This window comes from Tribolium madens, unplaced genomic scaffold, assembly GCF_015345945.1.
Source record: "Tribolium madens isolate multiple individuals breed KSU strain unplaced genomic scaffold, Tmad_KSU_1.1 Scaffold_19;HRSCAF=116;Tcas5.2_LG9, whole genome shotgun sequence".
Taxonomy (NCBI): Eukaryota; Metazoa; Arthropoda; class Insecta; order Coleoptera; family Tenebrionidae; genus Tribolium; species Tribolium madens.
Genome location: NW_025400983.1, coordinates 272,739 through 289,631, shown reverse-complemented (window position 1 = coordinate 289,631; position 16,893 = coordinate 272,739). Strand labels below are relative to the sequence as shown.

The following is a 16,893-nucleotide window of genomic DNA, read 5'->3' as shown; positions in this document are numbered from 1 at the left end:
CACCCCAGCTGCCAGATGCACCTCCCGTAGAAACAGAAATGACCTGACCTGACTAATTTGCATTCGGCGGTGATTACGAAATGGCGAGAAACGCCGAATCATCGAAAGAGAGTCAACGACCGCGAATTCAGCTGATTCGCGAGTTCGATGACATCGCATTGAACGTCACGACATCGCGACGCTTCCTGGTCAATGTGGGTCAGGTCGGGTATGTGTCGCGGTTCCGCGTTGAGGGGGCGCAGGGGAGGCCAACAGGCGGTCAGTGTGCGACTGGCCGACGGTTCACTGGGGTAAAGGGTGACTAACCGAGGACGATGAACTCACTTCTAATTTACCAAAAAATCAAACCCAAAAAACACTTATTTTGACGGGGGATTTGCACACGTGACCCATAGAACTTGGTCTTTGGGTGCTAACTATTCTCAACTCTAAAGTTTGGACAAAAAATTCGGGTTAGGCAAACTTGCCAAAAGTGAGTGCAAATTGACCGAAATTGACTATTTGCTTTGCAAATTTTCGCGACGTTAAAAATAGACAAAAACCGGCACTAAAATCAGAGAATTTGTGTAAGCTTCCAGGAAGGCAGAAGAAGACGATTAAGTAAAGTTATTTACTCACAATGAATTATATTATATTACTTTATTCCGAGTTTTCCTCTCAAAAATTGTCATGACCATTTTTCTTTGCAAATTTTTTTTACACATATGTTTTTTGTTCGACTTAATTATAAAAATTAAACCCCCTGCTGTTATTATAATTCAATGTAGAACACCGCATTTATAGACTAGTTTAGTTATGCAAAATAAAATTAAGCTAAAGCAAAGCAGAAACTTCAAAAAATTTGGCCTGAAATATCTCATTTCTGCTTGAATTGTTCGATTTACACAAAAAAATTTGCTGATTTTAAGAGATCTTCTTAGAAAAAAACATAAGGTGGTAACACAATGGTTTTTAAAATTTGAAATGTTTGCATATTTTGCTTTATTTTCAATAAAAAAAACCTTCTCATTTTATTAATTTACAATTTCTTTTTTTTTTGATAATAACACCAAGTATTTAAACATTTGGCAGTGGTTGCAAGAATTATTTCCCCCAATTGTTTGGTATCATTTTGCTTACTTTCTGCAAACTCAAAATAGGCTGAAGATATACATTTTTGAAATGTTTTTTTAAATTTCTTCTTGTGAGTGTTTATTTTTTTAACTCATGGTTAATCCTAGGTCATTGCAAAATCGCTTAAATTTGATAACGAAAAACGGCCTCATTTGAATTTAAAAAGAAAAAAACAGATGCATTATTTTGGCTTATTTGGTTCTATCTAATGCTTGTTTTAGAAGATTTTGTTGAACTTTAGCAAAAAATTGCAAAATTAAATCTGAAGTTTGTTATTTTTGCATGTTTCATTAATTTTCAGCAAAAAATCATTCTTATTTTATGATTTTATTACATTTTTTTTTGATGGTAACATCAAGTGTTTAAATTTAGCAGTGATTGTGGGAATTAATTCACAAAATTGATCATTTTAGATTGTCTTGCGATGTGTTGCGTTTCTTATAAAGAAAATCTCCCTAATTTAAAGTTTCATCTCATTTTTAAGAGTTTTCAATGAGGAATTTTCGCCAAAACAAGTCAGAATTTTGCAAAAATTAAGCGTGAAATGTCTACTTCCGCTTGCATTGCTCGACTTAGACAGTTTTTTTACGGAAAAAATTACTGATTTTGAGAGATTTTGTTAGAAAAAAACTAAATTGTAAAACTTGGTTTAAAATCTAAATCACAAATTTTCGCGACTAAAATCTGGCGTTTTTCTCTTTTTCTGATAATTTTTAAGAACAAAACAGAGAATTTGTGTAAGCTTCCTGGAAGGCAGAAGAAGACGATTAAGTAAAGTCATTTAGTCACAATGAATTATATTATAATATTTTATTCCGAGTTTTCCAGAAAAAAAAACATTTTTCTCTCAAAAATTGTCATGATTTTATCTAAATTTGCCATTTTTCTTTGCAATTCTTTTCAACGCATACGTTTTTTGTAAAAATGCTGCTTTAACACAAATAATAATAAAAATTAAACCCCCTGTTAATTCAATGTAGAACATCGCATTATAGACTAGTTTGGTTATGCAAAATAAAATTAAGCCAAAGCAAAGCAGAAACTTCAAAAAATTTGGCCTGAAATATCTCATTTCTGCTTGAATTGCTCGATTTACACAAAAAAATTTACTGATTTTAAGAAATCTTCTTAAAAAACATAAGGTGCTAACACTTGGTTTAAAATCTAAAATGTTTGCATATTTTGCTTTATTTTCAATAAAAAAACCTTCTCATTTGATCAATTGATTATTTTTGTTGTTACTAGCACCAAGTATTTAAAAATTTGGCAGTGGTTGCAAGAATTATTTACCCAGTTGTTTGTTATCATTTAGCGTACTTTCTACAAACTCAAAATAGGCTGAAGATATACATTTTTGAAATGTTTTTTCTTTAATTTTGTGTGTGTTTATTTTTTTTTAAACTCATGGGCAAAAACGCTTAAATTTGATAAACAAAAAACGGCCTCATTTGAATTAAAAAAAAACAGATGTATTATTTTGGCTAATTTGGTTCTATCTAACGCTTTTTTTAGAAGATTTTATTGAACTTTAGCAAAAAATTGCAAAATTAAATCTGAAGTTTGTTATTTTTGCATATTTCATTAATTTTCAGCAAAAAATCATTCTTATTTGATGATTTTATTACATTTTTTTCGATGGTAACATCAAATGTTTAAATTTAGAAGTGATTGTGGGAATTAATTCACAAAATTGATAATTTTAGATTGTCTTGTGATGTTTTGCATTTTAAAAAAAAAAAATCTGCCTAATTTAAAATTTCATCTCATTTTAAAGAGTTTTCAATGAAGAATGTTTTAAAAATTTTCGCCAAAACAAGTCAGAATTTTGCAAAATTACGCCTGAAATGTCTACTTCCGCTTGCACTGCTCGATTTAGACAGTTTTTTTACGGAAAAAATTTACTGATTTTGTTAGAAAAAAACATAAGATGGTAAAACTTGATTTAAAATCTGGAATCTAAAGTTTGGACAAAAAATTCGGGTTAGGCAAACTTGCCAAAAGTGAGTGCAAATTGACTATTTACTTTGCAAATTTTCTCTTTTCTGATAATGTTTGAGAACAAAACAGAATTTGTGTAAGCTTCCAGGAAGGCAGAAGAAGACGATTAAGCAAAGTTATTTAGTCACAATGAATTATAAACCCTTTTGGGTTGACATTACCGACCACAGAAGGAATTATCTTCATCAGGTAGAGAGAACGTTTCTAATGAACTGCCAGGTCCACTAATCCTTTTCTATTTATGTCAACAGCTTGAAAATTTATGATTTTTGCAGACAAGTATTGGAAATTTAGCGGTAGCTATTACCTGTCAAACTTGTAATGATTTATTGTCACTCCATTTTGGCCGTTTCTTGCAATTAAAATTTCAATCAAAACCAACGCTCAATTACGAACAATACATTGCACTTATCTTATTAACTGCAAGTTTGCAATATTTCCTCTTCCGCTCAAGCTGGCGTTCGCTTCCTGGTTTCAGAATCGATCCAAACATTATTTGGCCACGTGCCCAAGTCTTCCGCTTTCGTTTTCTTTTATCAAAATTGACAAAAAAGCGGCGATTGTGTGGATAGGTGCAAGCCTAAAAAATTGTGCACGTGCGCCCGGTAAAAAATCCACGCTGCTGAAATTCAATATATTTTTTCACATCTGGTGTCTTCCTTTTGTCAACAAGAAATTATCACCTTTTAGGAAAATTACGTTTTTCATGTTGTTTGTAACTAGAATTTTCTAGGGTTGGTTACCCCTGCTGTCAACTTCAATTAAATTATGCATACAAGCTGACAGGTGACTTAACCTAAATTTTGACACTAGTTAATCTTTTGTTTATGGCAACCTATTTACAAATATCCCCAAATCCTAGGGAGTAATTTCTTGTTTTGATACAAGAAATATTACAAGGCTTTTTGGCAATAGGAAAACACATCACAGCAAGCTGCAGAAGATCTGGGTCGCGATTTGCCATTGAACTAATGTGACGTAAGCAAGTCATTCACCTGTGACGTCACGATTGTGGCCGTCGCAGTCAGCTGTGGACAAAACAATCCCGAAAGTATTCAGGGACGTACGTGCGATATGCGCCATTTTATGTGTTTACAAACAATCACAAGATGGATAACTCGCACGCTGGATTGTCTAGACGCGACTTATTTGCAAAGCAAATTATATTAATTGAATCAGTTTAGCTTTGTTGCTTTCAGGCACACATAATCCCGAAATTTTTGAACTTAATTTGGTAATACTATTTTTCACAGAACTTAAGATTCTTCAGTATTTTGTGTTGTTTTTTCCGTTTTGGCCTTTCGGAATTTTTTGCGGTCTTATTTAGTCATTGGCCAAGGTTGGCTAGAGTTATTATTGCAAGTTTGTTTTGATTTATGGCAATTGTATTTAGATTTGATTTGCGTTATTAAAAATTAGTATTGAAAAGTGACCTCAGGTAGAAGTTGTTGAACTTCATAAAATTTTAATGAACATTATGGAAAAGTAAAGTGTTTCTGTGGATGAATCACAAAAGACAATGAGGAAGAAGTATCGACTTCCTATTGTTAACGATGTTTTAATAGATCTCCCGAAAATACAACGTTTTGAATGAATGGAGCAATAAAGCATGGATTCATGCGGAAGCGTTGCCTAACACCTCTAATGATAATGTTAGCACAAGCAATTAGCATTACAATAATGTTAAATGATTTACAAACGAAACTGCTCTATTTAACTCAAACACGAGTTTTCTGAAATTTGGTGTCGCAAAAACTTTGTCCTTGGCTATTAACAATTGCTGAATTTGTGTTTTTTGTCAGGTCGTTCACCTTTGCATCACTATCGTTGAATTAGACGTAAACAAACACCGAATCTATTTTGGTGACTGGTTTTCAAACTTTTTGGTGAAATTGAATCAAACTGGTTTTGAGGAGTTGGGAACAAATGGCTAATAAAACGATTCGATCCATTCATCATCAAAGAATCGAATCTAGAGTCCCATGATGGTTATTCCAGTTCGACCATAGCATAGGTCAATACACTATCAGTATTAAACCGTCATAAAAGCATTGAAGAGTGATTTTTTTCTCTCGTTACTAATTACACGGTTTTATTTTGTGAGAGAGACCCTTGAGTTCGACAGGTGCGTGTAAGAAACGTCCGATTTGACGTAACACACCCTCGGAATGCATCCAAAGGCGTCTCTCTTTTCAACCAATGCACCGAAAAAAGAGACCGAGTCAGAGGGCCAACTACCAATCATGTAGATGAGCTCAAAATGGACCATTTGTTAGCCTGTTTTACCGTTAGGTCGTTTCAAGTTCTTCCGTGTTGGAAGGCACCCTATGTCTTGTTTTTTTTATACTTTACCGTTCATTTCCTAGAAATGAACGGACACAAGGGCGGGTGTTGAGAACATCCAAATTCGTCATTTTTATTGCTTCAACATCTGTCATCATTGCAAATGACGGAAATGATCGGTTTTTTTGTGTTTTTAACCCTTCCTCCCTTTTACTTTTTCCTCAGGTAGATCAATACGTGGGAAACAGAAAAAAATCCCGGTGTCAGTGAACTTTTTAATACTGCAGAACTGAATAGAGTCGAATTAATTGTTTCACTAATTCGAAAATCTCTCACTGACTGATTTTACGTCTTTGCATTTCTGCACGCGAACGCGAAATTATACCATCGATCAGAATCGATCATTTCAATCGTGTGGGATGGTAATTTTATTTATTGGAGCGCAAGATTTGACAGTGATTATGGTGGAACGCAAATAAGGGGTTTCACACAGCGAAATATAAATAAAAAAATCAAAGTGGGGCTTTTTTGCCGTTCTGCTACACTAATTAATAGGCATTCTCAAAGTTTTTTATTTATTTATAAATAGCTGGTTTTACCGGAAATGAGACTAATCTATGCAAATTTTTATTTTATTGCAGTTTAGTTAATTTGCCTTTCAACATAACAAGAATGCACAATTTTAACAATCAATTGTTTTTTGGTAGTTTTTCCGGAAAAACCACGTGGCAAACCTCCCATTCGCATCTAAAAATATCGCAAGGTTAACCTCGAAGCACTCGCAATTTTCCACGTTATTTACATCGATTTCAGAAAATTCCGGAGGAGAGATATTATAATAGGATAGGAAATGAATCATTTAATAAAGTTCAAGGCAATAATAAGATTACTTTATATACGTGACAACTATTGCAAATAATAGAAAAAATAAAGTATAAATCGATAAAAAGTAATGCAATCAATTCAAGGCCACACTTCTATTGCATTTCAACCGCAAGGATAGTACCGCATTGCTCCCCTGATTTAAATCGAAATCCTGTTCCAGCAATGCACTCGATTATTAATTGGTCAAGGATAACCGAACAACAACAATTATTTACGTCATTTAATTGAGGACATTCCACCAGTGGGCGTGCGTGAATTTCAGTTTTTGCATCACGTTACCTGGAAATAAGGGCACATTCCCGGAATTTGCATTTTATTCATTTCGGCGGTAAAGCACAAAGTCGTTTTATTGCGACTATCTTGACCTTATTCTCAGATATGCAAATCGTTGGGGGCACATGACAAAAAGGAGCGTTTTTGCACAGAGAAAAAAAAACTCTCGAGTTAAATAATTCTTAATTTTCGATATACGCAAGTAAATATATTCTCCAAAATAGAAAATTATTTGCTCAACCTGCATTTCTTGAGTAGAAACATAATTGGTTCAATATAAATACTTCTATTAAGTTTTAAATCAAGTAAATACAACATTAAGAGTAAATAACGTTTATTATTGAAGTGGAATCAACTAATTCTTGAAATAAAGAATAATAATTTCTTCTGAAATATGGAACTTTTGGAAGAAGAAATTGTTTTCTTGAAATAAAAAATTCAATCAATTCATGAAACTGGTTTATTTTATTTGAGCACATCCTTATTTGAAGTTAACAATTGTAACGTTTCATTCAAATAAATATTTTTTTCAATTTTCTTGGGTAAATTATACATACAATAATCTTATTTTATTACAAAGATAATTTTATTATAAAAATAATGAACATGGCATTCATACAACTGTTATATGTCAAACTATAACATTAAAAAAATCAAACATTCTACAAGTAATATTAATAGGAAATCAAAATATTTTGGAAAGCGAAACGTACAATTCACCTTTATAAGCTACCTAGTGTCAAAAAAATTGTTTTTAACTGCTCACAAACGAAAAATTCGTAAAATATGCGCATATATATGCACGTGTTTTCACAAAAATATGCACAAGATATTAAGAAATATGCTCCAATATATGCCAAATATGCATCACGCAAAACCAAAAAGAGAATAAATAAATTGGTTTTGGCACAGACAAGCCATTTTAATAACCTTGTAATTAAGCCTTTCTAAGAAATCTGTACTTTTCAGATCACATCGTTTATTTTTTAAATGGCAACCTACCAAATAAAACATTTTTCTCATGAAGGTCATGATCTACAGGATTACTATCTACTTTATATTAAATATTTTTTTTTAATATAAATTGCAATTTATTAATAAAAATCGAATAACTCAAAAACAAAGCAAAGTTTTGTTCTTAAAATAAGAATATTTTTTTCTATATTACTTTAATTAATATTAATTATTATTTTTTGGAAACAAATGATTTTTTGTTTTGATACCTTATAAAACAAATTTAAAACGAATAAAACCCAGCAGGATACTAATTTTTTTGAGTCTGGTTTACGAATTACCGGTTGTTTTATCTTTAAAATATTTTCTAATCGAATCATTTTTCTTAAACTATACAATTTTTAACTTGAACTGAAATTTTTAATAGGAAATTTGTGATTTGAAGAAAATATGCACAAATATATATTTCCCAAAATATGCACGAAGTTGCCAAAATATGCACAATAAGCATTTTTTATTTGGCTTATTTTAATAAAAAAACATTAGATATGCATAGAAAACGGTTTTCGAGCATAAGCGACAAAGTCAAGAAAACTAATTTGGTTCAAGAAAAATCATATTCAGTGCAAGATTAGGTACTAAATATTAGTTTAACTATGTGTGGTTTCAATTGATTCAGATATTTTTTCAAAAGAATAATTCTTTATCATGACTGAAGTAAATCTGTTTAACCAAATATTTTTAAAGTAAGATAACTTTCTTTCTCCGCGTGAACTGCCAAACTTTTATTAAATAGAATCTAAAAATATTTCAAACAAGAAAATTCAAACAATTCAGTAAACTTATTTGTTGCTTAAGACAAGAAATAGTTTTATTTTAATACAAATAAAAATAATTGTGGTGAAATAATATAGTCTCAAGTTCTGTGCGTAATGGTTGAATTGAGTTTTTAACATTTTCGCAATTATTTAACCCGGATTTTGATATTTTTTCAGTTAGTTACTGTCGTTGCCACTGTTGAAGTCTCTAAGTGTAATGATGTTTTTCAGTATATTTTCAGAATTTTGCCCGACCTCGAGGATGCTTTACGCATTAGATTTCGCAAGTCAAGTGCGTGATGCATTCAGAAATGAAAGTGCGGACATGCACTGCAATGTCATTACTTTCCTAGAACTAGTATACCGACTGCATATAAACACAATTCGAACTATGGCAGTAATTCAGTAATGCTAAAACACTCTCTAAGAGGATGCACGTATGGCGTTATTTTTAGAAGCACAATTTGCGTTCATTTCCTTGTGATGTTGCCAATTAGACCAGTATCACGCTCACGCATATATTACGCACCTAGTGCACGTAGAAATTCACCCAGAGAGGGACTCTGCGAGTGCATTTGGGCCTGGAAAACGTCGCGATTTACATTGTGTGCCGAGCCGGGCCTGTATTTATGCACGGCACGGATTTAACCTGGCCATTGTGGCCAGACAATGCCGCGAATTATCCTCTCGGCATATAAAATGCCTGGAAATTTATTCCTCTAACCTACATCGTGTCAATGTTCTATTAACATACACTGCCCCCTTCGAGGAGAAAGTCAATGTGAAAGTACCGTTTTTTTCGCGAAAAAAGCGTGATTTATGAGAGGTTTTTGCAAGATTTATGACGCCCTTTAAGTAGTTTAGGACCAATCACACACAAAAAAATCTTCCAAGAAGTTGTTTGCGAATCTCACGCTGCAAAAATATTCAAATCGGGATGAAAAGGTCGTAAAAAATATTTCAGAGAATCGTAAAAACTAGACAGTACCTGAAATGAGGGTGGTACCGACAAAGGACTTGCGTAATTTGTTTTATAATGTTGTAAAAATTGGTTCGATCGAGGATGCAAACGTATTACCATAAATGTTTGACCATTTTTTGTCTGGTGCAGCCATAAAAACGGAATTTTGATTTTTAAAATGGCCAAAAAAACGTGAGCTTTTCTTAAAAAAGCTCCTCTTTGTGTTTTTGTTGCATTTTTTGTGGAAAAAATTGACAAAAACACTCTGGCGCCTGATTGACACGATAGCTGTTCTAATTGCAATAATTAAGGTCAAACATAGTACAAAAACAAAAACAAAGAAAAAAATCGTTTAATATTAATTAAAATAGTTGGACTTAAAAATAGCTCAAGACCACCACACCCAAAAGTCAGACAAGAAATCAAAATTTGGGCTTTATTAACCAACAAACGAAATAAGTACAAATTAATCCAGTAAAAATGCCTTTGCTAGGGCCAAAACCGGGGCTCCTGTGGCCGGTTTGGGGAATTCTCCTGCCGAAGCGGCGATATCAAGATGGCTGTATTTCAGCGGCTTCCCACTTCCCGATCCGTGTTCCTGCAATCCTGCAGCGAGGATCAGGAATGCGGCAGGTCCTGTAAATTTTTTGTGTTTCAGATCAATAACATTGAACCGTTTTTTTGCACACCTCTTTCTAATTTATTCAATGCACTGCGAGAATTATGCAATAATATGTAACAGGTACAAGAATGATATAAGAATTACGCCTACCTTGATGTCCTCTCGGTGTCCTCGACGACGGTTGATTGTTGGCTTGTTTGACATCGTCGCCGAAAGCTTCGCCGCGATGCTGAGCGAAATCCTCGGATCGGATCCGGGAGATTTCGAAAATGTCGCCGATCAAGTCGCCGGCGGTCTGCAACCGGATCGAATTTCCGGATTTTAAAGCCGGACCGTTGTCCATCACTGGTGACATCAGGATGATAAATATAGAAAACGATTATTACACACTAAACTGTTAGGTGTTTACGATGTACTTGCATGCAAGTTGACCTTTCGCGAAGAATGAATCGAATGAAAAGTCAAGGTTGCAATGGGTTAGGAAATGAAATAACACTTTTTGGAAACGTGTCCACGAAATAATTGAGATTTCAACTTAAACTAAGTGTTTAGGAGAGCTTTTTTGCGGTTACTGTCTTGCTCGAGTGTTGAAGTCTCCGAATGCAATTATGATTTAAACGTAGATAACACGATCCAAACCATGTAAATTATTATTATTTTATGTGTTTTAGTTGATTTTCGTAAAAATTGTGAGTTTTTGTCGAAATTTCCGATAAATGTCGTGCAATTTTTTGCCGATTTCCAAATATGGGAGCAGGATTTGTCATGAAATCTTCGACCCGGATCACCTTTGTTTCCCTCCAGAATCCGGTTACGTATCATTCTGGAATTCGCTTCCCTAACAGTAAACCATGGTTCGTCTTAACGGAACATTGGTAAATTTCGTGCACGATTTTTATTGTATCGTTCTCATTATGCCAAATGCGGCCTCCTCGCTAACTGTAAAAAAACGCACACACATCTGACCTGTGCAATCGAATAAATTATCCGCTATGCGTCCTCATTTCGCGTTTAAATTACCGCTATGGTCGCTGAAAAAAAAAAAAACAATTACCGATCGAATATCCCTCGCCGACTGTCAGAAACGCGTGTCCTGTGAGCGTCGCGACGGTGAAAAGATGCGGATTGACGGCATCCACGGCCAACTCCTTCATCTGAAACAGGACGTCCAATTAAAGCTCGAAATGGAGAGACCGAAATCGTGAGGTCATCCACGTTCTTCTCCTCTGTGTAAATTTACTTTAAATCTCGATAAATTATCTGGATTTTTCAATTAGCGATCGGTATAAATTAATTTTCAATTAAGATGGAGATTTATCAACGGAAATTTCGGTTTTATTCCATTTTTATAAGCTTAAGAATCGGAAATCGATTCAAATGTTTAAGGCGTGGTTGAAATATTACGAAGGTTGGTCGTGGGGTATGTGGATGTATTGAACATTAATTATGCCCCGGAGAAACTATTGCACTTTTGAATTTGTTACATTACTTGCTGCTTCATGTCTTCCTGTTCTTCAAATGTGGATTAAACGTTGCAAATTCAACTTGTTTGCTTCAAACTGTCTACATGCAGCGTTCAAATCTCCAAGAAAATAATATTTGTGTCTTAATCTCGCATTGAAATCTCCCGGAAATTATTGATTTGATGAAATCCCTCGTCATTGAAATGGGTGTTGAGGCATTTTTTATACTTGTTTCGTATAATGGATACTAATTAATAACAAATATGACATAATTAACACTATTAGTAAAAAAAAGTTTACTTCGTTATCCTTACTGTAAATAGTGGTTAATGACACTGAATTTTTGTCCAATTACTTTAATTGAAATTAGCAAATGTTTTCTTTTAATTTTGTGTTAAATAGAATTGCAGACTATTTATTTAAGTCGGCGCCAGTGATTTTTTTGCTGTCTTGATCCCTAATTGAGAGAAAAATAGCAGTTAGAGGTGAGCATCATGAATGACTAAAGGCGACATCATCACCGTTCGATTCAACTGTATTTTTTAACTGTTATTACTGTAATCACAATATTTCCTTCTCCGCGACATAAAAATGTGAATAAACAATCGAGCAATGATCACTTTTTTTCCATCGATAATTCTTATTATTTATTATTGTTAACTATATTCAAACTGTTTGATTTAATTAGACAAATGGAAAAAAAATCATAATCACCGATACAAAAACTGCATAACTTCTCATTTTAATACTCCTCATTATGCATTTATTTGTATTTTTACCGATTAAATGTCACACGTGTTTGTTAAAATCATCGATACGATATCATTACGTAACGAAAAACGTGAGCTGCACTTGCAGCTTAATGCACCAGCACGTGCTTCAGATAATGCACATTTTTCAGGCGTTTTCAGCCCCGGGGCTAAACGATTAGTTGTCAAGGCGCCGATATAAATAGATTTTCACTCAGATATGATGAAATCCAAGAAATTAAACAAGAAAATTTTTTTTTTTTCAAACAATGATGCAATAAATGTGACTCTTTCAGCCCAATTATTTCAGGCACTATTGAATTATAGGCAACCAAATATGCACAAGTAGGCAACCAACCTTGCACAAAACATCAGCCATGACCATTCTTCCTTCCGCGTCGGTATTTCCCACCCGGATTCTAGCTCCGGATCTTGCCGTTATGACCTCATCGGCGACGTAACCATTCGACCCTATACTATTCCGTACCAAACTGACCGCTGCCACAACTTTGATATTCTTCGGTTGTAACAATCTGACCACCTGGAGGAACCCCACAACAGCAGCAGCCCCACATTTATCCCGTGACATCCCCACCATAGCTCCATTAATTTTAACATCAATGCCTCCGGTATCATAAGTGACGCCTTTTCCGACCAAATAGACAGTTTCCTGGATTTGGCCCGGATCTGTAGGAGAGTACTCCATGAAAACGATGCGACCTTGATGACGTTTAACACCAGAAGCGGCCCGATTGACCGCTTCAAAAAGCGGAAACTCTTGACTGAATTGCTCCGGGTCTTTGATCACCTGGAGTTTGATGTTGCTTCCGGAGAAGACGTCCAAAATGTAGTTTTCGACGTTAGGGGGTGACATACGTTCCGGGTCACCATCCCCGATGTCGCACGCTACTCGACGACCACTCTCGAGGATGGTGGCCAAGTCGACCAGAGTTTTGGTCTTGTTGGGGTCCGAGGAGAAGACCCCCAGGTGGTTTATTGGAGATTGTTTCGTCGGGTCGTGTTCACGGACTTGAATCGGCTAAAAGAAAACTCCGGTGTTTTGGTGGCAACATAAGCATCAAAAGTCACGTTTTTGTGATAAACTGATAAGATATTTTTTACTTACCACGTATACCGCTTCCAATGCCCCTAATAAAGTCACCAATTCTCCATTCTCGAATCTAGTTTCCTCCACGACGAGCAACGGTTTTGAAATTCCCGCTTTCAGCGCCCGTTTCATGCCTTTCAGTGCTGCATTTTTCAACACTCTGACGTCATCGTAATCCGGATCGATTTTTCCGGTGGGTGAATGCACCAAACGCTTCGCCGGTAAGCCCGGAACTGGCAAAATCGCAATTTCCGATTCCAGAGTCGGATCTAAGAGGAGGGCATCTCGGAGGGCATCTCCAAGTTTTGTCGATTTTAACTGCTGACCAGGCGAAGAAATCAAAAGGATTCCATCGTAATTCGACGATTCGAGCGAATTTTCCACGATGAGTTTTGTGATTGGAGGTCTAAAAAAAGAACTGTGGATGCGTTTTAAGTTATTTTTCGCCGATTTACCCTTTGGAGGACATGATGGCGGTCGGTTGATGAGTGATGAGTGTTTTTATTAAGTGTTTTTTTGAGAAATTGAGAGTGGGAGGAAAGGTTTTTATCGTGATAAGGCTGTTACTCAAGGATGGGTGATATACCGGAACAAAATTTAAAGGTTTCTGAACGGAAAAGTGCGAAATTTGCACATTAGTCGCCAGGGGGCGCCACATATCACATTCGTCGATTGTTTCAAATCATTCAAAATTTTTTGTGGTAGCTTACCTTTCTTTGCATAGAGATGAACGTCGTTTTCTTTTGGGCATTTTTGACAATGCTTTTTGACAATTTAAATGAATGAAATAAAGGGTCACTATTTGACAGTATTGACTGTAATTCTAATTAATTAAAATTCCTTCTAGGTTTCTCTCCAAACAGAAATAAAAATAGCAGCGTAAAAGAAGAGAAAGGAACGAATTACAGCAGGATCAATTTATTGTCTTTTAATAAATGCTTTTTAAAAAATAACAGTTATTTTACACTAAATGACTAACCAAATATTGAGTTTAAAGAAAAATTACCTAGGAAAAATTTAAATAAAACAATCTCATTTAAATTTTAATATTAAAAAAAGGATTTAGAGTTAATATTTTTATACTCTATGCCCAAATTAGGGTTTCAATCCACGTGATACAACAACAAAAAAATTCTTGGTAAAATTATGAATATTTTTTATTACTTTTGAAATTCATTAAATTTTTATTCATTATAAATATGAGTTTTATAATTATTAATAAATATTAATTTTTAACCCACACAATATTTCCTCATAAAAAAAATCTTTTACTTTAAAGCCATTTTTAATATCTGTTAAGTATTATTCATTAATTTTTTTGGTTATTCTATCTTTTTTATCCCATTTATTTTATATTTACCATAATTTTTCATCGGGCCATGATAATAAACCAAGTCTCTTAATTTAAACTAGTTTCTTTGATTCTTCTACTCTTCCATATTACATTTTCTATTTATAAATATATTCTTTCATTTGGTCTATAACCCCTTCTTTCAAGCTTAAATTCTCACTTTAAATACCTAATGACAAATTAAATAAATATCTGGTGACTTCTTGTCTTGAAGTTCAAATGAAGATGTTTTAAAAGCTCTTTGATATGAATAATTACATTCTCTCTCAATTTTTCTTCCAACCCATAGTTCTAAGATATTAAGAGAATCCATGTTTTAATTTACCCTTAATTTTTTTTTAGAACTTTGTTCAATTTTTCGTTACAAAATTCTAAACCTTTTTTCATGACTAGAGATGTGAAATCGGTACAAAAACTTTAATTGTCTAAAATATTAAAGGCTTTCACCCACTTAAAAACACAATAAGTCACCTAAGACTACCTTATCCTTCAAACTTGGTTACAATAATTCCTAACCATTAACTTCTTGAAAAAAATTTCTTCTTTCAGATTTTTTTCAAACAAATTTCTACACCAATACAATTTTTTTATTCAATGAATCTGTAATTGACTGTCAATCAACGCAGACGACGCTATGTACAAAAAACATTTTTGACAATGCCTTTTGACAATTTCAATGAATGAAATAAAGGGTCACTATGTACAAAATAATTTATTTCCAACAGTGCAACAATAAATAACTTTAAGGCTCTCGCAGGATCAAATCAAGGACGTGAGGTGGTGGTACTCGATGGGCCGGGGTAATAAGCCGAGTAGGCTATGTTTTGTGCTGAATTGTCATTGGTCCAGACTCTGGAATATGGACCACCTTGATTGGGTTCCCATCCTGGTTCGTACGAACTTGGTGGAGCCGTGGACGGAGGTCCGTACATGGATGCTGGTGGTTCAGCCGGTGCCATGGACATGGACATGGGCATTGGCATACCATTTTTACCAACAAATTGGTAAATTATGAAACCGAGGACGATCAAAATGGCCAATTTGCTGAGAATGAGAGCTTTGAGTGATTTCAGACCGATCAGAGCGACGAAAATTGGCATGAGAGCTTTCATTTTCAGTTTCAGGAGGAGGAGGAAGGGGAGGAGAATCTTCTTTTTGAGGAACAAGCCACGAGCTGAAAATTATCCTTTTCATGATTATCCCTTTTTGTAACAAATGACTTACATTCAATATCGGTAGTGGCGACATCGAGACCAGTCCTGGGATTGTAAACAATTTCAGTCTTGTCGAAGATCATTTCAGGCAATTTCAGCCTGAATTCGTGCGTTTTCAGAACTTTCGCCGCTCGTTTGAAGATCGCAGCGTCGATATTCTGCAACAATTGATTAAAAATCAACTTTTTCGTAGTCTTTTCACCACCTTTGCATTTCTTGCATCACTATCGATTTTCAGAATGTTGTCCAAATAGCCCAAAACGTTGCTTTTGACACAGTCCATATTTGCACAATTTTTCAGGACAGATGAGACGAGTTCATCTCCCGTTTTGGGTGAAACATTTTGTGCTGCAGTTGCACCAAGGGCTAAAACAACAACTGTCAAACGCCACATGATCGGTAATGAATGTTGATGATGAGTGTGGGCGCGGTTATATAGTGGACTATAGCGGTCAGGGGATCGCAAGTGTTTTGATTGTTAATTGATACCTAAATAGTACAACTTTTATGGAGCGGTTCCGCTAAAAAATCCGTGTCTGGGCTGGAAGTGGATAAGGAAGTGAATTTTTTACGGATGTGGAACGTTTGGTTTCACTGACATTGTTTCAGGATGAGAATAATTCTTATCTAAAGGGATTATCGCGATTTTGCGTATGCAAGAAAGGAGACTCTTTAGGGAAATTAAAGACATGAACTGACCACAAACTGCAATTTTATTCAAATTTTGGTGTTTCCACCAAAAACATTTATTTCTGAATTTCCAAAATAATTTTTTTGTGCTATGTGTACAAAAATGAAATAAAGATTAAAACACTGATTGAAGACTTTTATTGTCCTGAAAATCTTCAAGAAAAAATTACTTCTCCCTTGTTAAAATCTTTCTCATTGATTTTTGCTAAGACTGTGGTATTTTTTTATCCAATAATTTTTTACAAGTATGTTAAATATGTAATACCGATACTGGATGTTCTTAATGTTACAAAAAATTGCAACATATAACACTATTTTATATGCACTACTCCAAAAAATTAAAGGTACAAAAAATTTTACTTGATTTTTGAAACGCTGTAACTCATCGAAAAATGGTCGTATCTAGATTAA

At 34.4% G+C, this 16,893-nt stretch overlaps 2 protein-coding genes across 2 annotated transcripts; both read right to left on the bottom strand.

Moving 5' to 3' along the window:
- Nucleotides 1-9,621: 9,621 nt before the first annotated feature.
- Nucleotides 9,622-13,843, bottom strand: LOC123015654 (putative aminopeptidase W07G4.4). Its single transcript, XM_044415525.1, has 6 exons — nucleotides 13,683-13,843; nucleotides 13,246-13,633; nucleotides 12,478-13,158; nucleotides 10,962-11,061; nucleotides 10,058-10,252; nucleotides 9,622-9,921 (listed from the first exon to the last, which is right to left on the bottom strand). Exons 1-6 carry the CDS (start codon nucleotides 13,694-13,696, stop codon nucleotides 9,752-9,754), a joined length of 1,548 nt encoding a protein of 515 aa, XP_044271460.1. The 5' UTR covers nucleotides 13,697-13,843; the 3' UTR covers nucleotides 9,622-9,751.
- A 1,428-nt stretch (nucleotides 13,844-15,271) lies between these two features.
- Nucleotides 15,272-16,186, bottom strand: LOC123015673. The gene is made up of 3 exons (XM_044415548.1): nucleotides 15,998-16,186; nucleotides 15,803-15,950; nucleotides 15,272-15,752 (listed from the first exon to the last, which is right to left on the bottom strand). Exons 1-3 carry the CDS (start codon nucleotides 16,184-16,186, stop codon nucleotides 15,343-15,345), a joined length of 747 nt encoding a protein of 248 aa, XP_044271483.1. The 3' UTR covers nucleotides 15,272-15,342.
- Nucleotides 16,187-16,893: the final 707 nt, after the last annotated feature.

Excerpts from the sequence above, each read along its gene's own strand:
- LOC123015654 (XM_044415525.1), bottom strand. Across the intron at positions 13,159-13,245 it reads CATTGGAAGCGGTATACGTG|CCGATTCAAGTCCGTGAACA; the intron begins GTAAGTAAAAAA and ends GTTTTCTTTTAG. Across the intron at positions 10,253-10,961 it reads CGGCGAGGGATATTCGATCG|TGATGGACAACGGTCCGGCT; the intron begins GTAATTGTTTTT and ends TGATGTCACCAG.
- LOC123015673 (XM_044415548.1), bottom strand. The coding sequence starts at position 16,186 with ATGTGGCGTTTGACAGTTGTTGTTTTAGCCCTTGGTGCAACTGCAGCA. Across the intron at positions 15,951-15,997 it reads GTGATGCAAGAAATGCAAAG|AATATCGACGCTGCGATCTT; the intron begins GTGGTGAAAAGA and ends CAATTGTTGCAG. Across the intron at positions 15,753-15,802 it reads CGCCACTACCGATATTGAAT|CTCGTGGCTTGTTCCTCAAA; the intron begins GTAAGTCATTTG and ends GATAATTTTCAG.